This window comes from Mobula hypostoma, chromosome 6, assembly GCF_963921235.1.
Source record: "Mobula hypostoma chromosome 6, sMobHyp1.1, whole genome shotgun sequence".
Taxonomy (NCBI): Eukaryota; Metazoa; Chordata; class Chondrichthyes; order Myliobatiformes; family Myliobatidae; genus Mobula; species Mobula hypostoma.
Window position 1 is genome coordinate 99,894,542 of NC_086102.1, and position 26,281 is coordinate 99,920,822.

Below are 26,281 nucleotides of genomic sequence, written 5' to 3' on the forward strand. Positions count from 1 at the left end.
TTGCTAATTCTATTGATCCCCCCCTCTACCTGCCAATCACCCCTCCTCGCCTGGATCCACCTATCGCCTTCCAGCCCCTGCTCGGCCCTTCCTCTCAGTTCCCTATTCTAGCTGTCTCTCCACCATCTTTCAGTCCAGATTTATTTTATTTGGAGATAGAAGACATAACAGGCCCTTCTGGCTCGTTGAGCCCATGCCAGCTCAATTATACTCATTTGATCAATTAACCTACTAACCCAAACTCTTTGGAATGTGGGAGAAAACTGGATAAAACCCAGGTGGTCACGGGGAGAACATACAAACTCCTTACAGACAGCAGTGGGAATTGAACCCAGTTTGCTGGTGCTAATAGAGTAACGCTAATCGCTAATAATGAAGGATCTCAACCAGAAATGATGAGTGCCCATTTCCCTCCACAGAAGCTGCCTAACCTGCAGAGTTCCTCCAGCAGTTTATTTCATAATCTTAACATACTTCGCTCCTTCTACCACTGAGCAGCAGAATACACTGGGTTACTGATGCCAAATTGGTCGCTGTCCCACTGTGGCTAGTGAAGTATTTCATCACACGGACTGCGAGCGCTTACATTATGTTCAGCGCATTTAGAGAGAAAGGCGACAGCAGTTCCTTGTAAAACATTGCAACTGCAAGTAAAAGGCATTAGAGATGACTGCCAAGGCAGCTGCTGGCTTCCTTTCAAGTGCATGTAATCCCTCCATCTCCACTCGCAACAGATTAGTTGGGGAAGAACAGAAAGCATTTGCAGTCTTTCGCTGGCTTTCAAAGTCAAAGAGATTCATGCACCAAGACAAACAGACAAGCTCTTTCTTGATGTGGTGAGAAGATTTGGCAGAGGGAAGGTGGGCAGAGTGCGGCTGTAAAGTGATTCTTTCTACTTGTATTCTGGCACTTAAGTCTGTAAGACCATAATTAGGCCATTCAGTCCATCAAGTCTGCTCCATCATTCCATCACCTACCTCTGACATCCCCCTCTACTTTCTTCCAATCACCTCGAAATTAAGCCAGTTTCTAGCTGCCCACTCTATCTATGCTTCTTATCATCTTGTACACCCCCATTAAGTCAATTCTCATCCTTCTTTTCTCCAAAGAAAAAACACTACCTTGCTTAACCTATCCTCATAAGACATGCTCTCCAATCCAGACATTATCCTGGTAAATCTCCACTTCACCCTAAGACTTCCACATCCTTCCTATAAAGAGGTGACCAGAATTGAACACGATACTCCAATTTTGGTCTAACCAGAATTTTATAGATCTGCAACATTACCTTGTGACTTTGAAATCGGTACCCAACTAATGAAGGCCAGCACACCATACAACTTCCTTATCATCTGTTAACTTGCATGACAACTTTTAGGGTCTACGGATATTGTCTGCAAGATCCCTCTGTTCATTCACACTGATAAGAATCCCACCAGTAAACCTGCATTCTGCCTTCGACCTACAAACTTCATCTGCCACTTCTTAGCCCAGCTCTACATCCTATCCAAGTCCTGTTGTAACCTATAACAATCTTCTAAACTATCCACAACCTTTGTGTCATCTGCAAACTTATTAAACCACCGTTCCACTTCCTCATTCAAGTCATTTATAAAAACCACAAAGAGCTGTGGTCCCAGAACAGATCCCTGCAGAGCGCTACTGGTCACTGACCTCCAGACAGAATACTCTCTATCTACTACTAACCTGGGCAGATGAGCCTGGGGCAGATCAGCCATGATCACATTGAACGGTGGGATGGACGAGAGGGGCCATGTGGCCTACTTCTACTCTTCTACATCATTACAGAAATTAAATTCTTTTTCTTTCAAATGATGAGGCAACTAGTTCAAACATCACAACTCCACCCAGCCTGTGTATCGCCTTTGGTCATGATTCCCAGGACTCCTTTGAAACAGGAGACTGATGTACAACATGGTCAATGAAAACTTACACATTGGTGGTGAAAATTCCGTAGATGAGGTCCTGCTCAGGAAGGTAAAATGTGCTCTGCAGCTCATTGTAGTAGAAGGGGACCTCTCCTGAGCGGGAGCAATTCAACCGGGCCTTCATGAAGGTTGTCCACGTGTCCTCCAGCAGAAAGTGGCCACCAATGTCACTCTTACACACCCGTCCAACCCGAGAGTAGACGGTTTTGCCACAGTCGTGCTCCACGGCATTCTCCCGGAAGAAGAAGTAGATGAACAGACCAATGTCATAGGCTGAGATGAAGTTAGGTTCTGGGGAGGAAAGGGAGAAGAAGCCAAAAGCCTATGAGGCAAATGGGAAGCTAATCTGTTGTGCCAGCCAGGATACTTTGGCATGATTAGGTTTTCCTGCCTTATATAACAAAAGGAAATACATTGGATTAGGGTGTCCCCTTCATTGCAGGCACCACCCACCCTGCAAACCGCCTTTTTCAAAATCTCTCTTCTGGAAAGCACTATAGGGCTATTAAAACGAAAGTTTCATGCCATCTTAAAAGTCTCTTCTCAAAGGTAGTTAATCTGATCAACCATTCTAGTTAGTCCCCTCCACCTCCCTCTATAACCTCAGTCACTGAAATGCACTGTAAACGTTTTAAACCACTTTTTATAATACTGTTTACATTGTAAGTACAAATTGGTATTTATGTATTTAAGCACAGTTTATTCCATATCCATACTTTAACCTCTAACGTTACATTTTATATGATTCTTTATTATTTTAATTGCTAATGGCTGGGTTTGTTTTGTTGCTTGTTATGCCCTGACCAACACACCACAGCGAATTCCTAAAACGTGGTGAATAAAGATGATCCTTGTATTTTTCTTACAGTTTAATTTTCCTATGCTTGCTTATAATTTTTATGTAATTACCTATATATGTGCTTACCAAGTTAAGAGCCCATGGTATTACAGGAAAGTTACTAACATGGCTAGAGCATCAGCTCAATGAGTGGGAATAAAAAGATCCTTTTCTGGTTGGCTGCCAGTGACTAGTGGTGTTCCGCAAGGGTCGGTGTTAGGACCGCCTCTTTTTATGCTGTATATAAATGATTTAGATGATGGAATAGATGGCTTTGTTGCCAAGTTTGCAGGTGATACAAAGATTGGTGGAGGGGCAGGTAGTGTTGGGGAAACAGGTAGGATGCAGAAGGACTTAGGCAGATTAGGAGAATGGGCAAGGAAGTGGCAAATGAAATACAGTGATGGAAAAAGAATGGTAATGCACTTTGGTAGTAGAAATAAATGTACAGACTAATTTCTAAATGGGGACAAAATCCAGGAATCTGAAATGCAAAGGGACTTGGGAGTCCTTGTGCAGAACACCCTGAAGGTTAACTTGCAGGTTGAGTCAGTGGTAAGGAAGGCAAATCCCATGTTAGCATTCATTTCAAGAGGTCTAGAATACAAGAGCAAGGATGTGATGCTGAGGCTTCACCTTGAGTATTGTGAACAGTTTTGGACCCCTCATCTTAGAAAAGATGTGCTGGCATTGGAGAGGGTCTAGAGGAGGTTCTCAAGGATGATTTCAGGAGTGAAAGGGTTATAATACGAGGAATATTTGATGGCTCTGGTCTGTACTGGCTGGAATCCAGAAGGATGAGGGGTGATCTCATTGAAACCTTTTGAATGTTGAAAGGCCTAGACAGTAGATGTGGAAAGGATGTTTCCCATGGTGGGAGAGCCTAGGACGAGAGGGCACAGCCTTAGAATAGAGGGGTGCCCTTTCAAAACAGAGATGCGGAGAAATTTCTTTAACCAAAGGGTGGTGAATTTGTGGAACTTGTTGCCACATGCAGTGGTGGAGGCCAGGTCACTGGGTGTTCTTGATTGGACAGGGCATCAAAGGTTACGGGGAGAAGGCCGGGAACTGGGGTTGAGGAGGAGATAGGAAAAAAGGATCAGCCATGATTGAATGGCGGAGCAGACTCGATGGGCCAGCTGGCCTAATTCTGCTCCAATGTCTTATAGTCTTATGGTAATTGTTCAGTAAACTTTCTAGTAATTGCACTATAGCTGATTATGTGTTTTCTAGAAGCTTCTCAGCTTTTCTGCAGAAGCTGTCAGACCACATGAATCTGGCTATTTCTAGGTTACATCTTATCAATGAAATGTGCTTTTCTTTGTTTTTTCTCTCTCTCTGTTTGCTCTTTGTTCTTCTAACACTGAATAAAATGGCTGTAATCACCAAACTTTTAAAGAAACTTGGGATCAATATCACCAGATCCAACAAACCCAAAACACGGGTATTCTCACTCAATGAAAATCATCCCATCATCCCTTCCCAAGTATTCCTGTCACACTCATAGAAAATAACAGTACAGCGCAGTTCAATGCTAAACTAAATTAATCCCTTCTACATCCCCATGATCCATAGTCCTATAATTCCCTGCATATCCACATGCCTATCTGATAGCCTTCTGAATGCCATTATCATATCTCCTGCCACTACCACTCCAATGCACACAGACATATACAAACACACAGGCACACACACATGCACACACATGCACATACATGCACGCACACACACACATGCACGCGTGCGCGCACGCACACACACACACACACACACACACACACACACACACACACACACACACTCTCACACTGAGAAAGACTAGCTTGTTGGTTACCATTGAGCCATTTCGAGTTGTATTGTGCAGTTCGAAGTGGAGGTCCGGTTCCCAAACTTCGATAGATCGCAGGGTCTCGACCTGAGAAGTCTATCACAGTAGCTGCATACAGCTCCCCTCGTGACGTAATCACAGCAGTGGAATTGTGTTTGGGGTCATAGGGACACCTCGCCACACCATTGATCTTGTCGAAGATTTTGCTCAGGTTTCCCAGCTATAGAGAGCAGATAGACACAGACAATCACAGCTGTTGCAGAAAAAAATCCTTTATTTTGCATTTCCTGTCTTGGTTTTCAACCATCTTTAATTTGCATAATCAGCCATCTTTACTTTGACATCACACCTTATGTTGTGTGAAAATGCTTTGATTTCCCACTCGCTTTCCTTCTCCCTCCCTCTCTGCATCGATCTCTCTCTATCCACCTCATTTCTCTCTCTCTCTCCTGCATCCTACTCCCCCCAGCCCTATATCACCACCAATGCATGCAGGCAACATTCTGGGATTTATTATATTATTATTATTATTATTATTATTATTGAGATACAGCATGGAATAGGCCCTTCCAGCCCTTCAAGCCATGTTGCCCAGCAACCACCCAATTAATCCCAGCTGAATTACGGGACAATTTACAGTGACCAATTAACCTATAAACCAGTACATCTTTGTTCTGGGGGAGGAAACCCAGGTGGTCACGGGGCAAACGTACAAACTCCTTACAGGCAGTGGTGGGATTCTGGGATGGTGTCCACACTACGCTGACATGGAATAAGATTTCTAGACTCAGAATCATAGTGCCCAGAGTGAGGCAGCAGAGGAACCATCTCTATAGCCCCTTGGGTTCAGCCATCAACTACGCATTTACGGCAACCCCACACTAATCCCAATTTACCCTCCTGTCATTCTCTTCAACTCTCCCTAACGTTAACCACTAAGCAGCATACTTGGGACAATTGACAGTGGCCAATTAACTTAAACCCGCACATATTTCAAATGTAGGAGGAAACATGAGCTCCCTGCGGTCACAAGGAGAACATGCAAACTCCACGTGGACTGCACACAAGGTTAGGATTGAATCTGGGTTTCTGGAGCTGTGAGGCAGTGGCTCTGCTAGCAAAAAACCACTCTGGCCAGGGGAGAGTATGCTATTGCATGAATATTTTATTTGGCACTTAAATTATTTCTAAGGTCTGTTAATTTTTAACAAAAATATTTTTGTTCTTTTAAATAGTTGAATCAATGCAATAAGTTTGTAACTTCTTTGAATGACAATTTTGGTACCTCTGCTCTTTGTGATTCTTACATATGACTTGGATGAAGAAGTAGAAGGGTGAGTGCATAAGTTTGCAGATGACATGAGGGTGGGTGGTACAGAGGACAGTGTTGAAGGTTGTTGTAGGTTACAGTGGGACATAGACAGGATGCAGAACTGGAGTTCACTTCAGAAAAGTGTGAAGTGATTCACTTTGGAAGACTGAACTTGAAGACAGTATAAGGTTAATGGCAGAGTTCTTAGCAGTGTGGAAGAACAGAGGGATCTTAATGTCTAAGTCCATGGACCCCTCAAAGATGCTGCACAAGTTGATAGGGAGGTTAAGAAAGCATATTAGTCAGGGAACTGAGTTCAAGAACCACAACGTAATGTTGCAGCTCTATAAAACTCCGGCTAGACCACACATGGAGTGTTGTCTTCAGTTCTGGTTGCCCCATTATAGGAAGGATGTGGAAGCTTTAGGGAGGCTGCAAAGGAGACTTACCAACATGTTCCCTGGGTTAGAGGACAGGTCTTATAAGGAAAGACCTTCTCAATTCGGAGTGAAGGAGGATGAGAGGTAATCTGATGTATAAGATGATAAAAGGCATGGATAGGGTGGACAGCCAATGCCTTTTTCCCAGGACGGCAATGACTCACACAAGAGGACATCCTTCTGAATTCCAACGTGTACAGGCCCAGAGCCTAAAAACGCTCCTCATACATTAATCCTTTCATTTGCAGAATCATTCCTGTGAACTTCCTCTGGACTGTTCAATTGAAATACACCAACTGATTTGGGCATAGCAAGATCCCACAGGAAACAGTGTTGTAATGACCAAATAATTAATTTAGCTTTCAATACTGGTTAAGAGATAAACTTCATCCAGGGTTCCAATCATAGCCTTCCTGGTCTCCATCAAAGTAGAGTAGCCATGGAGCCTTTTAACAACAATATCTCCATTTTGCTCCGGTTGGAGAGATCCCACCCCCAGCAGTGCACAACTTCCGTCGTGGTACACTGGCATCAACAGAATGGACCTTTGTGCAATACACAGTGTTTTGATGGAACTCAGTCAGTCTATGGAGGGAAATGGACAGTCGACAGTGTGGGTCCACTCCCTTCACCTCCTTCAATTTTCAGGCATAGAACTAGAAGCCACCAGCATACTAATGGAGAGCCAAGAATGGCCCCCAAGAGTGACAGCTCACCTGCTTATTAAAAACATCAGCAAAGACTCAATGTGCTGAATGGCCTCATGGCGGCGTGCTACTCTTAATGATCCACTGAAAAGTGGCCTGGTACCTTGCTCTACCTCAATACAATGTGTAGTGATTTTGAACTGTATGAACAGTATGCAAGACAAGCCTTTCACTGTGTTTTGGTACATATGACAATAATTCCACACGCATAGTGTTTCAGTCAGAAAGTTGTTGAAAACCCACATGGTCCCCCTAAGGTTAGAAACTCATTTATTGCATGAACAGGATAACAAGTATTTACCTGTCGATTGGTGCAGGTTGGGGAAAATGCATTAGTTCCACAAGCAAAGATTTTCTTTCCATTGATGAGAAGGACTCGGATAAAATTCTGGCATTCCTCCTGGAAGAGAGTAAAGAAAGTGTTTAAAAAACATTGTGGGCCAAAGGGCCTGTATTGTGTTGTAGGTTTTCTATGTTTCTAAACTTTCAAAGATCTTCCAAAGAAAGAGGCAGAATGAAGCATGGCACCCCTCAAGTAATCATCTAAGACATAGGAGCAGAATTATTTAGCCCAAAGAGGTGGCTCCATCATTTCATCATTGCAGAGTTATTAGCCCCCTCAACCTCATTCTTCTGCCTGCTCCCCTGCTCCCCATAACCTTTGACGCCCTTACTAATCAAGAACCTATCAACCTCTGCTTTAAATATACCAAGTGACTTGGCCTCCACAGCAGTCTGTGGCAATGGATTATCAGATTCTCTACCCTCTAGCTAAAGAAATTCCTCCTCATCTCTTTTCCTAAGGGATGTCCTTCTTTTCTGAAGTTGTGGCCTCTGGTCCTGGGCTAGCTCACTACAGAAACATCTGCTCCATATCCAGTCTATCTAGGCCTTTCATATTCAATATGTTTCAATGAGATCCACATTCAAGTTTTTAAGGGGAGCAGGGGAGCAGTTGGAGGGAGGAGAAGATAGTGGTGCAACGCAGCGCACGCAGCCATTCCGAACGATATCGTATGTGTTAACTAGGGTACTGTGCACAATCCTGATTTGATGGAGACAGCCGTGAGAAGCATGGAGGAACACCGGGAGAAACTTCTGAAATGCCGGCTTCGCTGCCGCTGCTACTGTGCGATCGAGACTCTCCGGAGGGGAAGGCCCCAAATCCTCGGCTTTGCTTATTGCCTGTTGCCGGGGCCAGGGTTGAAGCGCTCGGCAGAAATGCTCGTGCTCGGTGTCGGAGAGCTGGTCAGAGGCTCGGAGTTTTCGGACGGACTGTGCTTCCGGGATGCTGTATCGGCAAGTTTGCGGTGCTGGAGGTTCACCGTTTGCGTGAGATGATGGGGCTTTCGAGAGACTTTTTAGACTTTTTACCATGCCCATGGTCTGTTCTTTATCAAATTACGTATTGCTTTGCACTGTTGTAACTACATGTTAGAATTATGTGGTTTTTGTCAGTTTTTCAGTCGGTTTGTCATGTGTTTCTGTGATATCATTCTGGAGAAACATTGTATCATTTCTTAATGCATGCATTATTAAACGACGATAAAAGAGGACTGTGTGTCCTCATAATCTAATCTAATGTCATCTGACTGTACATATATACAACCAAATGAAACAATGTTCCTCTGGACCACGGTGCACCCACATAACATATATCACACACAGCACATAAACCATAACAGTATATGATGAATAAGTTAATAAAATATAATTCAAAGTACATGTAGTAAAACTCAGCACAGGTAAACAGTAAGCAGTAAATAGATCACTTTTCTAGTGATGAGACCTCAGTGGTGGCAAAGTATTCATTAGTCTCTCAGGCTGAGGGAAGAAGCTGTTACCCAGTCTGCCAGTATTAGTCCTGATGCTTCTGTACCTCCTTCCTGACAGTAGTGGGTCAAAGAGATTGTGGGATGGGTGGTAGTACTGCCCCTCAATTTCGGGCCCTTTGTCTGCAATGCTCCTGGTAAATGCCACAAATGGGGGGAGGGAGACCCTGACCCCGATGATCTCAGCGGTTTTTACTGTCCTCTGTGGGGTCTTGCAGTCCGATGCCCCACTGCTTCTGTACCACACAATGATGCGGCCCACTGGACATTCTCCATGGCGCTCTTGTAGAAAGTTGTTAGAATGGGGTGGGGAGCCTTGCACACCTCATCTCCTCAGAAACTCCTGTGCCTTCTTGAATAGCGAGGAGGTGTTGTGAGTCCAGATTAGATTGTCCGTTATGTACACACCAAGAAACTTCGTGCTGTTCACTCTCTCCACAACAGAGCCATTGAAATGCATTGGAAGATGGTCAAGTTTTGCCTTTCTGAAGTCCACGATCATCTCCTTTATCTTGTCCACGTTGAAACTCAGGTTGTTGTTCCACACTGTTTGACAAGGTTCTCCACCTCCTCTCTGTATGAGACTCATCATTGCTGCTGATGAAGCCAGCCACTTGATGATGTGGTTTGAGCTGAATCTGACAGTGTGGTCATGAGTCAATAGCATGAACAGCAGAAGGCTGAGCCCACAAACCTGGGGGCACCAGTGCTCAGCATCATGGAGCTGGAGATGTTGCTACTAACTTGGACTGACTGGGGTCTTTCCATCAAGAAGTCCAAGGTCCAGTTACAGAGAGGATTCCCACAAAGTTTACCCACCAGCCTCTGAGGGACAATCGTGTTAAATGCCAATCTGAAGTCAATGAACATCCTGGCATACGAGGCATCATTTTCTAGGTGGGAGAGAATAGGGTGGAGGGCCAAGGCTATGGCATCATCAGTGGACTGGTTTGAGCAGTAAGTGAACTGGAAAGAGTCCAATGTAGCTGGAAGGTGGGATTTTATATGACCAAGTACCAATTGCTAAAAGCACTTCATGATTGTTGAAGTCAGTGCCATATGGTGGCAATCATTTAGGTCAGTTACTTTTGGTCTCTTCGTGGCTGCCTTGAAGCCTGAAGGGACAGTGGACTGTTTCAGAGAGATATTGAAGATGTCTATTAAAGGCCTCTGTTAGCTGGGCTGTACAGTGCCTCAACACCTGACCAAGTTTGTTGTCCTGCATCTTTGCGTCAGTTTACCCTAGGTAGGGTCCTCCTCACTTCAGCTGTGGCCAGACAGGCTGTTCCTCAGGAAAAGAGGGGTTTTCTTCGATGTCACATCAATCAAATGGTCAAATCCAGTATGGAAAACATTCAGCTTATTCCCCCCCACCCCCGACCATTTCTCTAAACTCCAGTAAGTACAGAGCCAGAGCCATTAAACATTTCTCATATATTAATCCTTTCATTCCCAGGATCACTCTTAGGAACCTCATCAGGACCCCCTCCAATACCAGCACATCTTTTCCTAGATAAGGATCCCAAACTGTTCATGATAATCTAAATGTGGTCTGACCAATGCCTTCAGACCCTCAAATGAATGCCTTAAATAGTCCGCCTTCTGCATCCTTTCCAATTTCTGTCCCTGTATTCATTGATTTCTTTGACATTAACATCTTTAATCTCAGTCTAGAATAGACTCTGAGACACAAGCCTTCCAAGTCTCTGAAGAAGATTTCCGTCAGCTTAGTTGTAGTCATAGAAAAGTATAGTACAGAAACAGGCCCCTTGGCCAATTCAGTCCATGCCAGACCATTTAAATTGCATACCCCCATCGGCCTGCACTCGGACCATAGCCCTCAATTGCCGTACCATCCATATACCTCTTCAATGTTGAAATTGAGCTTGGATGCACCACTTGCACTGGGAGCTTGTTCCACATTCTCACAGCCCTCTGAATGAACAGGTTTCCCCTCATATTCCCCTAAACTTTTCACCTTTTAACCTTACCCCATGACTTCTAGTTGAAGTTCCACACAATCTCAGTAGAAAAAGCCTGCTTGCATTTACTGTATCTATACTCCTCATAATTTTGTATACCACGAGCAAATCTCCTCTCAATTTTCAACGTTCCAAGGCATAAAGTCCTAACCTATTCAGTCTTTACTTATAACTCAGGTCTTCCAGTCCCAGCAACATCCTTGTAAATTTTCTCTGTACTCTTTCAACCTTATTTACATCCTTCCTGTAGTAACTGCACACAATACTCCAAAATAGGCAACTTTTGTCTAATACAACTTACAGTGGCATGCAAAAGTTTGGGCACCCATAGCACAGCACAGAAACAGGCCTTTTGGCCCTTCTTGGCTGTGCCGAGCCATTTTTCTGCCTAGTCCCACTGACCTGCAAACGGACCATATCCCTCCATACACTTCTCATCCATGTACCTGTCCAACATTTTTCCTTAAATGTTAAAAGTGAGCCCACATTTACCACTTCATCTGGCAGCTCATTCCACACTCCCACCACTCTCTGTGTGATGAAGCCCCCTCTAATGTTCCCTTTAAACTTTCCCCCCCTCACCCTTAACCCATGTCCTCTGGTTTTTTTCTCCCCTAGCCCCAGTGGAAAAAGCCTGCTTGCATTCACTCTATCCATACTCATCATAATTTTATATACCTCTATCAAATCTCCCCTCATTCTTCTACGCTCCAGGGAATAAAGTCCTAACCTATTCAATCTTTCTCTGCAACTCAGTTTCTCAAGTCCCAGCAGCATCCTTGTAAACCTTCTCTGCACTCTTTCAACCTTATTAATATCCTCCCTGTAATTTGGTGACCAAAACTGCACACAATACTCCAAATTCAGCCTTGCCAATGCCTTATACAACCTCACCATAACATTCCAACTCTCATACTCAATACTTTGATTATAAAGGCCAATGTACCAAAAGCTCTCTTTACGACCCTTTCTACCTGTGACGCCATTTTTAGGGAATTTCTTTTACTTGGATAGCTAAGTGAGTAAAAGATGACCTGATTTGCAAAAGGCATAAAGTTAAAGATGACACATTTATTTAATATTTTAAGCAAGATTACTTTTTTATTTCCATCTTTTACAGTTTCAAAATAACAAAAAAGGAAAAGGGCCCGAAGCAAAAGTTTGGGCACCCTGTATGGTCAGTACTTAGTAACACCCCCTTCGGCAAGTATCACAGCTTGTAAACACTTTCTGTAGCCAGCTAAGAGTCTTTCGATTCTTGTTTGGGGAATTTTTGCCCATTCTTCCTTGCAAAAGGCTTCTAGTTCTGTGAGATTCTTGGGCTGTCTTGCATGCTCTGCTCTTTTGAGGTCTATCCACAGATTTTCGATGATGTTTAGGTCGGGGGACTGTGAGGGCCATGGCAAAACCTTCAGCTTGCTCATCTTGAGGTAGTCCATTGTGGATTTTGAGGTGTGTTTAGGATCATTATCCTGTTGTAGAAGCCATGCTCTTTTCATCTTCAGTCTTTTTACAGACGGTGTGATGTTTGCTTCCAGAATTTGCTGGTATTTAATTGAATTCATCCTACCCTCTACCAGTGAAATGTTCCCAATGCCACTGGCTGCAACACAAGCCCAAAGCATGATCAATCCACCCCCGTGCTTAACAGTTGGAGAGGTGTTCTTTTCATGAAATTCTGCACCCTTTTTTCTCCAAGCATACCTTTGCTCATTGTGGCCAAAAAGTTCTATTTTAACTTCATCAGTCCACAGGACTTGTTTCCAAAATGCATCAGGCTTATTTAGATGTTCCTTTGCAAGCTTCTGACACTGAACTTTGTGGTGAGAACACAGGAAAAGTTTTCTTCCGATGACTCTTCCATGAAGGTCATATTTGTGTAGGTGTCGCTGCACAGTAGAACAGTGCACCACCACTCCAGAGTCTGCTAAATCTTCCTGAGGGTCTTTTGCAGTCAAACGGGTGTTTTGATTTGCCTTTCTAGCAATCCTCCAAACAGTTTTCTTGGTCTTCCAGACACCAGCTTGACCTCCACCATTCCTGTTAACTGCCATTTCTTAATTACATTACAAACTGAAGATATGGCTACCTGAAAATGCTTTGCTATCTTCTTATAGCCTTCTCCTGCTTTGTGGGCATTATTTATTTTAATTTTCACAGGGCTAGGCAGCTGCTTAGAGGAACCCATGGCTGCTGATTGTTGGGACAAGGTCTGAGGAGTCAGGGTATTTATAAAGCTTTGAAATTTGCATCACCTGGCCTTTCCTAACGATAAATATGAACAAGCCATAGCCTGAACAAGCTAATTAAAGTCTGAGACCTTGGTGAAAGTTATCTGAGAGCTCAAATCTCTTGGGGTGCCCAAACTTTTGCATGGTGCTCCTTTCCTTTTTTTCACTCTAAAATAGTACAAAACAAAAATAATACACTAATCTTGCTTAAAATGTTGAAAAGAATGTTTCATCTTTAACTTTATGACTTTTGGAGATCAGTTCATCTTTTACCCAATTAACTATTCACAGTAACAGAAATTTTGACCAGGAGTGCCCAAACTTATGCATGCCACTGTATCTTATACAAAATAACATGCCAACTCCTGTACTCTGTTACGGCATGCATCCAACTGCGCTAGCCTCCTAGGTTTACTCTAATTCTCTGGAGTTGGGTAACTGACATAGACCCTTTAAAGATTCAAGCCCACTCCACTAATTGGCAGCCATGTTTTGGCACCAGGATTTGGATATTTAAAGAGCACCTGAACTTAGGTTCAGTGCTCATTCATCAGCTCGACTTTCGTTCAATCAGTGATTGCTTTTAGGATTTCCATGTCCTTCGGATTCTCATCTAGTCGCATCAGGTTTTCGTCTAGACCCCAGTTCTTGTGCCTGTCTCAAAATCGCGCCTCGATTCTAGTCTCAGATACTCCATCATTTGGGTCCCTGCCATCCTCGCCTAGGCCTCTCATCACAGTATAACTGAGCCTAACATGGAGCCAGTGGAGTATCCGAGCCTTGTGTCAGCTGTGGCCAGGTTTCAAGACTGAGCCTGGAGATGCATGACATCCAAGTCGCCATGCACCAACTGTCACAAGGAGGAAGCCAGAATCACTCGGCTGTGACCGTCTGTCACACTGCGGAGTCACTCCATCTTCCAACTCTGGAGAGGCTCCTTGATAACCCGCAGCTTCCTCACACTTTGCTCCTTTTGCATTTGAACTCCAGCCATCCCGGTTTCCTACAGGGCGTGGAAAGGTGGCCATCATGACCAGGAAAACTCTGGCTGGCCTGGGCCACTGTGCATTAGGAGCTGAGGTTGGAGATTTGCTCAGATTTGGTAGAATTTATGAACCTCAGGAAGAAAGTGTTCCATTGACCCGCCGGAGCTAACAGAGCCTCAGACCATCTGATAAAGATGTGTCAAGGTAGTCGGTCAGTCACTGACTATGCAATTGAGTTTCAGACTTTGGCCGAGGAGTGTAGCTGGAATAGGGAGGCCTTGACCACTCTGTACCACCCAGACTCTGAGTAAATTGAAAGATGCCATTGTTTTCGGAGAGCATGTAGACAACTTAGAGCCTCTGAATGATCAGTTCATCCACCTTGATAATCGCCTCATCGGCCACTAACTGGGGACACACTTGCCAGATCATTTCTTATACCATCAAAATTGGCCTTTCTCCAGTTTAGAATCTTAACCTGCCAACCACACTAAAATTCTATCTTTTTCCATATTTACTTGGAAACTAATGGCATTATGATCAATGAATCCAAGGTGTTCCCCTACACAAACTTCAGTCACCTGCCCTGTATCATTCTGTAATAGTAGAACCAGTATTGCACAGTTTCTCATTGAGACTTCTCTGTACTGATTAAGGAAACTTTCCTGAACACATTTGAGAAACTCTCTCCCATCTAGTCCTTTTACAGTATGGGAGACCCAGTAAATATATGGAAAGTTAAAATCACCTACTATAACAACCTCAAACACGAGGAAATCTGCAGATGCTGGAAATTCAAGCAAGAAATTCAACTCGAGAAGGGTCTCAGCCCAAAACGTAGACTGTACTTCTTCCTATAGATGCTGCCTGGCCTGCTGCGTTCACCAGCATTTTTTGTGTGTGTTCCTATAACAACCTTATGTTTCTTGCAACAGTTTGTAATCTCTCAACAAATTTGTTTCTCTGAATCTCACAGACTGTTGGGTGGTCTACAATATAGCCCGATTATCATGGTCATTCCTTTCTTATTCCTCAGTTCCACCTATAAAGCCTCACTAGACAAGTTCTCCAGTCTGACCTGACTGGGCACTGCCGTGACATTTTCCCTGACTAGTAACACCACCCTCCCTCTTTAATTCCTCCCGCTCAGTCACGCCTGAAACAACAGAACCCCGGAATACTGAGCTGCTGGTCCTACCCCTTCTGCAATCGTCTCACTAATGGCTACAATATCAGAATTCCATGTGTTGATCCAGGCCCTGAGCTCATCTTCCTTTCCTACAATACTTCCAGCATTGAAATATACGCAGCTCAGGACACTAGTCACACCCTGCTCAATCTTTTGATTCCTGACTGTCTGAGGTCTTAACAACATCTTTCTCCACAACCTCTCCACTATCTGTTCTGGCACTCTGATTCCCATCCCCCCTGCAACTCTAGTTCAAACGCTACTGTGCAGCACTAGCAAACCTTCCTGCTGGGATATTAGTCCCCCTTCAGGTGCAAAGTGTCTCTTCTGTACAGGTCCTACTTTCCCTGGAAGACAACTGAATGACCCAAAAATCCGACGCCCTTCCTCCTACAACTAACTCCTTAGCCACATGTTAAATTGTATAATCTTCCTAGTTTTGGTCTCATTGGCACGTGGCATGGGTAGCAATCCTGAGATCACAACCCTGGAGGTCCTGCCATTTAACTAAGCACCTTACTCCCTGAACTCTCGTTGCAGAATCTCGTCGCTCTTCCTCCCTATGTCATTGGTACATATATGGACCACGACCTCTACTGCTCACCTTTCCGCTGCTGAGGACTCGATCTGAGATGTCCTGGACAATTCTAAGCAACGTTTATCAAGCACAGGGGTACAATGGTTGGGTTAGTGGACTGGCATCCAGCAGGTCAGAACTGCTTACTCAAAGTGTACTAGGTTGGGCCTAGTAACAAGTGCCTAGAAATATTGTAAAGAGTAACAAGACTTGTTTTGCTGTGGTTGTTTTGTTGCAGTTGTTCTGTTATTTTTGTTGTTGTTGCTTGTGTTGCTCTGTGAACATTGTGGGCATGCTATGTACCTGCGTGTGCATGGGCATGTGTGTGGTGACACTTGCAGGCTGTCCTCAGCACATCATTAGGTTGTGTTAACAAACACAAAATGCAGGAGGAGCTCAGCAGGCCATCCAGCACTTAGGAATAGAGCACAGCTGACGTTTCAGGCCAAAACTCTTCGGCAGGACTGCTGAGTTCCTCCAGCATTTTGTGCGTGTTGCTCATCTGCACATTTTCTCTTGTTTGTGATTAGGTTGTGTTGGTTGTTAACAGAAATGACACTTTTCACTGTAAGATTCAATGTACTTGTGACAAAGAAATGAATCTAAGTCAGAAAGTGGATACCGACGATATCCTAATTTTTCAATTTAAGGAAAACCCATTCAGTGAAGGGTAACAACATGAGATTCCTTTGTAAGTTCTGAACACAGAATGACATGGAGTCAGAGTCTTTGTCTGGTTCTGATAGAATAGTTAAAAAGTAACTTTGTAATGAGAATGGTTTAAGTATTTACCTTTGTCTTCCCTTTGCTTTGACAAGCCCTCTTGGTATCTTCCTCTGGTCCCCACTCCATTGCCTGTGAAGCAAGAGTGAACATGTTACATGTCTTGCACTGAATAACCTCCACCTGGCACCTCTGGCTGAACTGTAAGAAAAATGGACCGGATTAGGAGAGATCTTCTTGACCCATGCCTTTTGTTTTCATTTCCATTTCCCTCCCCAAGGCTCTCTAGTCCCGCTCCTCAGACTTCTATTCTTCAGGACAGGAATGGGGGGGGGGGCAGGGAGGAGAATTTTACAGCAGAAGGGAAAAGGAGAATAGAAGTCTGAGGAGAGGGACTAGAGAGCCTTGGGGAGGGAAATGGAAATGAAAACAAAAGGCATGGGTCAAGAAGAGGAAAGGGAAGGGGAAAGGAGAGAGTGAGGGGAAAGGAAGGAAAAGGAGGAATCGGGAGGAGAATTGTAGTGGAAAAAAGGTCATGGGGAGGGAAATGATAGAGAAGTGGAGAATAGTTAAGAAGGGCTGAGGGAGTAAGAGGAGGGTGATACAGGAGAATGGATACAGAGAATGGTACTGTACAAACAGGCCCATTGGCCCACAATGCCTGTGCTCAACACGGTGACAAATTAAACTAAGTCTACATCCTTCCATTCCTTGAATATTCATGTATCTATCTAACAGTTCCTGAAACAACACCATCATATCTGCTTCCACCACTATACCTGGCAGTGCCTACCATCACATGCTTTGTAAAAAGAAATTTGCCTGGCACATCTCCTTAAAACTCTGCCCTTTCCCCATAAATGCATGTTCTCTAAGATCTGAAATTTCCATTTATTTACCCTATCTATGTGAAGCCCTCTCCTTGGGCTCATGTGGAAACTTGGCTCGTTAGCCAGCTCTGCTCACAGACACTGGACTCAGAGTAAGAAGGCCACCTTTCTTAAACAACATATGTCTAGCATCAGTATGATTTGGGTCCAACCAAACAGGAAAGTTGGGATGTTTCAATTAATGGAACCAAACGAATGCTGTGTAAATACTGCCCATACACAATCGGCAAGAAATAACAGATCATACACCACATACAATTATAAAGGAAGTGTATTTACTAATTTCACCTTTATCAACCAGATATTAAGAAGAAAAGAAAAGGAAAATAAAAGGCCCATTCCAGTTCAATCAGTCTAAATGTGTACATCATTGGAGTTCGTATTGTCTAAAAGCTGGGTATGGCGCCAAATTCTCATCACCAATCACCAGTAGAACTTTGCATCTTGGACTCCTTCGACTCGCAAAGTACTCCTTGCAATCAGGTCTTCCCAACAGATCGAATCCTACGGCTGTCTCTCCCGATCTTCACCTCTCTCCATCTCCCTCCAAAAAGACCATGAACCCAACTAGTGTCTGTCACAAATCTCTCTCTGTCCATCTTTCTCTAGAACCTTTTCCCATTTCCACCATCCTGATTAGCCAATTAGACACAACATCCCTAAGTTGAACACAATAGCCCCATATATTTATCCGAAACCAAACCATACCACCAGTCATCACACTGTCTCAACAGAAAGCTACTAAATGAAATACCCTACAGCATTAGCAGTAAAAATTTTAACCAGGGCATTACAGTCTCCTCATGACTTTGAAAGTAATCAAACTATTATTAATAACACAGTATTCAAATAAGGGATAGATGCAACACTGATTCCCTGGTGCATCATATGCCAGCCTATCTGGCGGTTTCCTCACTCTCTGACAGCTTCTGATCTCATCTTCAGCTTCTTCAACCTCAAGCAATCCTTGGGATCTTTCCTGTCCATTACTCATGCCTTCTAACAACTCAGGTCCTCCACCACCTGACTGAGCTCAGCTTCATTCTCAACTACATTGGAGCCCAGCTTCCCTTCGTGTCCAGGGCTGGGAGATTCAGGAATTTACATCAGTTCTTGCAGAGTTTGCATGAGGTAATGTGTACCACATCCCCATTTCCTCATCCTCTGAGTCCATACAATATTCAGTGGTTGAGTCTTTTTCAGGTCTTTCCACCGATTGCCTTTCTCTTCTTCTCCTTCTGAGCAGAGTTCTCCTACAAGTGTAGGTTCCAAGTCAGGTTCTGGGTCAACTCATACCTCCTGCCCTAGGGGTAGAAGGTGATTCCAATGGAAAATTTTGAAAGGGCCATTCCTATCTTCTGGTTTCACTTGGAAAATTGGTACATTTGGCATCTGGCTCTCAACTACATAAGGTGTAGACACCCAATGGTCAGCCAACTTATGCTTCCCTGCTAGCCCCAAATTCCTTATTGAAACTCTGTCCTTAGGCATCAGTTGAGAAAGCCTAATCTTTTGATCATATCTCCTCTTTTTTCCATGATTTTGCTTGGTAGCAAAGACCGCTGCTAGCTTATAAGCCTTTTGCCGTTCTTTCCCCATGTCAGACACATACTTAAGATAATCTTCTGTGGCAAGTCTTCACCACTGGCTCCAAAACAGAGATCTACATGCAATCTTGCTTTGCGCCTGAAAATCAAATATTATGGCAAGTATCTGGTAGCTTCATTCTGTGTAGAGCTGTAGCGGTGGACCAAATGCCTAATATGTTGACTCCACTTGTTCTTCTTGCTGATAACCAGGGTTCCAAGCATGCCTAGCAATGTCAGGTTGAACCTTACAGGCTGGGGATCACCTGAGGATGTGGTCCTCGACTTCTCGACTCCAGTCATGCTCAGTAACTCATGTATGAGCTGACTCTCAAAGTCCCTTCCCTGATAACTGTGTATTCTTCTTGGAGGCCATTATGAACAAAATACTTCTCCCATAACACTTTGGGGACTGTGGGTATCCTCTGATCCTGTATGGGGAAGCCTTGAGCATATCTGGTGTAGTAATCAGTGAGACCAGGATATTCACATCTTCGCTGGAATCAGGCTCTATGGAAAGGAAATCCACAGGTATGAAATCAAGTAACCCCACACTCTGTAATTGAGATAATGGAGCAACTCTCACAGGCAGGGACTTCCTCCGAATACATCGAGTGCACGACTTACAGTACTTACAGTACTCCTCAACCAGGCTTCATTCCATAAGACCATAAAATATAGGAGCAGAAGTAGGCCATTCGGCCCATCGAGTCTGCTCCACCATTCAATCATGGGCTGATCCAAATCTTCCAGTCATCCCCGCTCCCCTGCTTTCATCCTATACCCTTTGATGCCCTGACTAATCAAGAACCTATCTATCTCTGCCTCATATGCACCCAATGACTTGGCCTCCACAGTCACTTATGGCAAGAAATTCCACAGATTTACCAGTCTCTGACTAAAGTAATTTCTCCGCATCTCAGTTCTAAAAGGACGTCCTTCAATCCTGAAGTCATGCCCTCTTGTCCTAGAATCCCCTACCATGGGAAATAACTTTGTCATATCTAATCTGTTCAGGTCTTTTAATATTCGGAATGTTTGTATGAGATCCCCCTAATTCTCCTGAACTCCAGGGAATACAGCCCAAGAGCTGCCAGACGTTCCTCACATAGTAACCCTTACATTCCTGGAATCATTCTTGTGAATCTTCTTTGAACCCTCTCCAATGTCAGTATATGCTTTCTAAAATAAGGAGCACAAAATTGCATACAATACTCCAAGTGTGGTCTCATGAGTGCCTTATAGAGCCTCAACATCACATCCCTGCTCTTATATTCTATACCTCTAGAAATGAATGCCAACATTGCATTTTCCTTCTTCACAACCAACCCAATCTGGAGGTTAACCTGGAGGCTATCCTGCACAAGGACTCCAAAGTTCCTTTGTATCTCTGCATTTTGAATTCTCTCCCCGTCTAAACAATAGTCTACCCATTTAGTTCTTCCAACAAAGTGCATGACCATATACTTTCCAACATTGTATTTCATTTGCCACTTCTTTGCCCATTCCCCCAAACTATCTAAGTCTTTCTGCAGGTTCTCTGTTTCCTCAACACTACCCATTCCTCCACGTATCTTTGTATCATCGGCAAATTTAGCCAGAAATCCATTAATCCCATAATCCAGATCACTGACATACAGCATTTGTCATCGGAAACATCAAGGTGTCTGCAGTTCAGGTCTCACCAGCATCTCAACAGGTTGCCGTAACTCCTCTTTGTGATCCTCTAGAGCACCCATCCGGAGGGTGTCAGCATCAGGCTTCCGGGGAATTTAGGGTTTCCCGTCACTCTAGCTACTTCCCAATGATGTAACGTGAGGGGTTTTGGCTGGATGTGCCACGCGTTCCTCATTTATGATCACCATCTTGCTTTGGGTGAACTTGCACCTTGTCAAAAACAGCTCTGAACGCCAGGTGAATGGACAAGGTTTTCAAAATATTCTCTCCATTTCTCTCCTTGCAGGCTTCTACAAGCCTTCTCGCTATGGAAATATTTGTTCCCACAATAATGGAAGCCTCACCTTTTTCATCTGGGTCCAGACAGACCAACATTAATGTAACAAGGGCCTCAGCTACTCCAACATCTGCTTTTGAAAATACCAGCTTCAATGACAAGTAACCATCATACAGGTAATCATCAGTACTAAGGCCCCAAATTTCTAGGGGTGTCAAATACCGGTTGTAACAGGATTTGTAGAGTAGAGTAACTTGAGTAACCCTGTATCAAGTATGGTTCTAGCATATAAACCCTCAATCTGTATGGACACTCCAGAGCTTGCCCCACTAGGCCTTCAGGAAAAAGTTTTGCACTTTAGTGTTTTCCATGACACATTGATTGGAATGTGTTCTCTCCGAGATCCCAGGCCCTCATTGAGTCTCTTCAAAGTTTCACAACTTTCTTTTCTGTTTGAGTAACCTTTGAGTCACTTTCCAAAGGTTTTCCTGTCCTTTACACTCATAGAAACATAGAAACATAGAAAACAGGTGCAGGAGTAGGCCATTCAGCCCTTCGAGCCTGCACCGCCATTCAGTATGATCATGGCTGATCATCCAACTCAGAACCCTGTACCAGCCTTCCCTCCATACCCCCTGATCCATTTAGCGACAAGGGCCATATCTAACTCCCTCTTAAATATAACCAATGAACTGGCCTCAACAGTTTCCTGTGGCAGAGAATTCCACAGATTCACAACTCACTGTGTGAAGAAGTTTTTCCTCATCTTGGTCCTAAAAGGCTTCCCCTTTATCTTCAATCTGTGACCCTTCGTTCTGGACTTCCCCAACATCGGGAACAATCTTCCTGCATCTAGCCTGTCCAATTCCTTTAGGATTTTATACATTTCAATAAGACCCCCCCTCAATCTTCTAAATTCCAATGAGTATAAGCCTAGTCGATCCAGTCTTTCATCATATGAAAGTCCTGCCAACCCAGGAATCAATCTGGTGAACCTTCTTTGTACTCCCTCTATGGTAAGGATGTCTTTCCTCAGATTAGGGGACCAAAACTGCACACAATACTCCAGGTGTGGTCTCAGTTGTACAACTGCAGTAGTACCTCCCTGCTCCTGTACTCGAATCGTCTTGCTATGAATGCCAGCATACCATTCGCCTTTTTTACCACCTGCTGTACCTGCATGCCCACTTTCAGTGACTGGTGTATAATGACACCCAGGTCTCGTTGCACCTCCCCTTTTCCTAATCGGCCACGATTCAGATAATAATCTGTTTTCCTGTTTTTGCCACCAAAGTGGATAACCTCACATTTATCCACATTAAATTGCATCTGCCATGAATTTGCCCACTCACCTAACCTATACAAGTCACTCTGCATCCTCTTAGCATCCTCCTCACAGCTAACACTGCCGCCCAGCTTCGTGTCATCCGCAAACTTGGAGATGCTGCATTTAATTCCCTCATCTAAGTCATTAATATATATTGTAAACAACTGAGGTCCCAGCACTGAGCCTTGTGGTACCCCACTAGTCACCGCCTGCCATTCTGAAAAGGTCCCGTTTATTCCCACTCTTTGCTTCCTATCTGCCAAGCAATTCTCTATCCACATCAATACCATACCCCCAATACCATGTGCTTTAAGTTTGCACACTAATCTCCTGTGTGGGACCTTGTCAAAAGCCTTTTGAAAATCCAAATATACCACATCCACTGGTTCTCCCCTATCCACTCTACTAGTTACATCCTCAAAAAATTCTATGAGGTTCATCAGACATGATTTTCCTTTCACAAATCCATGCTGACTTTGTCCGATGATTTCACCGCTTTCCAAATGTGCTGTTATCACATCCTTGATAACTGACTCTAGCAGTTTCCCCACCACTGATGTTAGGCTAACCGGTCTATAATTCCCCGGTTTCTCTCTCCCTCCTTTTTTAAAAAGTGGGGTTACAATCCACCCTCCAATCCTCAGGAACTAGTCCAGAATCCAAAGAGTTTTGAAAAATTATCACTAATGCATCCACTATTTCTTAGGCTACTTCCTTAAGCACTCTTGGATGCAGACCATCTGGCCCTGGGGATGTATCTGCCTTTAATCCTTTCAATTTACCTAACACCACTTCCCTACTAACATGTATTTCCCTCAGTTCCCCCATCTCACTCGACCCTCTGTCTCCTACTATTTCTGGAAGATTATTTATGTCCTCCTTAGTGAAGACAGAACCAAAGTAGTTATTCAATTGGTCTGCCATGTCCTTGCTCCCCATAATCAATTCACCTGTTTCTGTCTGTAGGGGACCTACATTTGTCTTAACCAATCTTTTTCTTTTCACATATCTATAAAAGCTTTTACAGTCAGTTTTTATGTTCCCTGCCAGTTTTCTCTCATAATCTTTTTTCCCTTTCCTAATTAAGCCCTTCGTCCTCCTCTGCTGAACTCTGAATTTCTCCCAGTCCTCAGGTGAGCCACTTTTTCCGGCTAGTTTGTATGCTTCTTCTTTGGAAATGATACTATCCCTAATTTCCCTTGTCAGCCATGGGTGCACTACTTTTCCTTGATTTATTCTTTTGCCAAACTGGGATGAACAATTGTTGTAGTTCATCCATGCGATCTTTAAATGCTTGCCATTGCATATCCACCGTCAACCCTTTAAGTGTCATTTGCCAGTCTATCTCAGCTAATTCACAACTCATACCTTCAAAATTACCCTTCTTTAAGTTCAGAACCTTTGTTTCTGAATTAACTATGTCACTCTCCATCTTAATGAAGAATTCCACCATATTATGGTCACTCTTACCCAAGGGGCCTCTCACGACAAGATTGCTAATTAACCCTTCCTCATTGCTCAATACCCAGTCTGGAATAGCCTGCTCTCTGTTGGTTCCTCGACATGTTGGTTCAAAAAACCATCCCGCACACATTCCAAGAAATCCTCTTCCTCAGCACCCTTACCAATTTGGTTCACCCAATCTATATGTAGATTGAAGTCACCCATTATAACTGCTGTTCCTTTATTGCACGTCTGTCCTCACTACAGTTGTGGCAGAAAATACCGATCACTTCCCTTGTCAAGAGACCCCTGTCAGCAAAGGCCCTCTGCTTGGTACGGCTTACCGGTGGGTCTGGTTTTGTATCGGACTCGTCACGCTTGGTGGCAGCAACTATTAGAGAGTCTAAAAGGTCCAGCGGCTGAGGTCCTTAAGGGCAGAGAATTTATTGGTCATGACCGTAGGCTACATGGAAGCTTATGAAAGTGTTTTTGGCACAACAGACAGTGCAGTGGGGCTTCAGTTGAGCTTCAGGCACATATTCCAGGAGAAAAGGGATATACTTTCTGCCTACATTTTCAGGCGCAAGCAATGCAGCTGTCTCCCTAACATGATATCCTTACCTGCTGATTTGATCAAACCACAGTTCAACCAGCGTAACTTTCCCCAATACTTTTACAGAAATCAGCACTCTAAATAGCAATTCATCCGGGCTTTGGATATCCACCCCCACTCAAACGTAACCATTATTTGTGGGTAATCTCTTTGAATCGCACCTAAACTTAATCTTTACCATGTCCATAATAAGGTACCTTAATCATTTTCCCTGACACTAGTTCAAACACAGGCTTAAACACACAAGCCACTAAATCAATTCTTACAGCAATTTGCGAATCACTGGCTGATAGCCCCCTACAATGAAGAACCTTTACCGGGCTCGTATGGAAACTTTACTCGTTAGCCAGCTCTGCCAACAGTCACTGGACTTAGCAGCGAGAAGGCCACCTTTCTTAAACAATATATGTCTATGATTTGAGTCCAACCAAACAGGAAAGTTGGGCTGTTTCGATTTACGAGACACGATTTGAATGAATGCTGTGTAAATACTGCCCATGCACAATTATCATTGGCAAGAAATAACAGATCATACACCGCATACAATTATAAAGAAAGTGTATTTCCTAATTTCACCTTTATCAACCAGTTATTAAGAGGAAAAGAAAAGGAAAAAAAAATTAAAGGGCCCATTCCAGTTAAACCAATCTAAATGTGCACATCAGTGGAGTTCATATTTGTCCAAAAGCTGGGTATGCCCGTTACTCACGGTGCCAAAATCTTAGCAGCAATCACCAGTAGAACTTCCCATCTTGGAATCCTTCGACTTGCGAAACACTTTTTGCAATCACATCTTCCCGTCGGATCAAATCCTATGGCCATTTCTCCAGATCTTCCCTCTGGCTCTCCCCCAAAAAGACCAAAAGCTCCACCAGTTTCTGTCAAATCACAAATGCCTCTCCACCCAGCTTTCTCTAGAATCTTCTCCAAATTCCACCATCCTGATTGGCTGTCACAACATTCTTAAACTGAACTTCACAGCCCCTTATCTTTTCCTGAAACCCAAGCATGCTATCAACAGGACACACTGCTTCTACAGAAAGCTACTCAATGAAATACCTTGCAGCATTAGCAGTAAAGATCTAAACCAAGGCATTAGAAATGCCTCTCATAATACTTCTACCAGGTCTCCCTCAGTGCTGCTGGGAAACAACCCAACTTTGTCCAAACTCTTCTCTCGCACAAACCCTGTAATCCAGGCAACATCCTGGTAAACCTTCTTTACACTCTTTCCAAGCCTCCACATTCTTCCTGCAGTGGGACACTCAGAACTACATACAATGCCGCATGTGCGGCAAAACCAAAGTCTTACATTGATGCAACATGATAAAAGGGATATTGGGGTTAAAGAGTGGAGAGGAAGGATGCTTCCAGTGTCAACATAGCATGCCTGCAACTCACTAACCCTAACCCACAGGTTTTTGGAATGTGGGAGGAATGGCGGAGAGAATGTACAAACTTCATAAAGACAACGATAGGAATCACTGGTGCTGACTGCGGGAGGAGAGTTTGGACAAGAAGGAGGAAGGGGGAATGATAGCAATTCCGATCAGTTTACTTTATAATGCTCTAAATCTGCGAATCCTGGGGTGACTGTCACAAACTGAAAATAAATTAATCCTATGCAGCTAAAAATTCTTCTACAAGATGTTGGCTCAGCTTCCTAACCTTTTGAAATGCAGATCTGCTGTGTGTTCCCATTGTTGCATTTATGTCCTCATTTTCTAAGGAATTTTACTTTTAATCCCCACCCCAGGAACCAGCAGCAAGGTAGGTGGGTGGGGTAAGGAGAGGACAACTATTGACAATTATTGCAATGCTTTGCAGTGGGCACTGTATTCCTCTCCACTAGTTATTTGCTGGGAATGTATTGA

General features: G+C 43.7%; 1 protein-coding gene across 4 annotated transcripts in view; it reads right to left on the reverse strand.

Moving 5' to 3' along the window:
- Positions 1–26,281, reverse strand: part of sema5ba (sema domain, seven thrombospondin repeats (type 1 and type 1-like), transmembrane domain (TM) and short cytoplasmic domain, (semaphorin) 5Ba) — a 541,923-nt gene that overhangs the window by 170,305 nt on the left and 345,337 nt on the right. For all 4 annotated transcript variants that reach the window (XM_063051327.1, XM_063051326.1, XM_063051325.1 and 1 more), the window contains 4 exons: positions 16,664–16,726; positions 7,376–7,474; positions 4,622–4,835; positions 1,955–2,240 (listed from right to left, as the gene is read on the reverse strand). In XM_063051327.1, the coding sequence (XP_062907397.1) occupies positions 1,955–2,240; positions 4,622–4,835; positions 7,376–7,474; positions 16,664–16,726 (662 nt within the window). The remainder of the gene's footprint in view (positions 1–1,954; positions 2,241–4,621; positions 4,836–7,375; positions 7,475–16,663; positions 16,727–26,281) is intronic.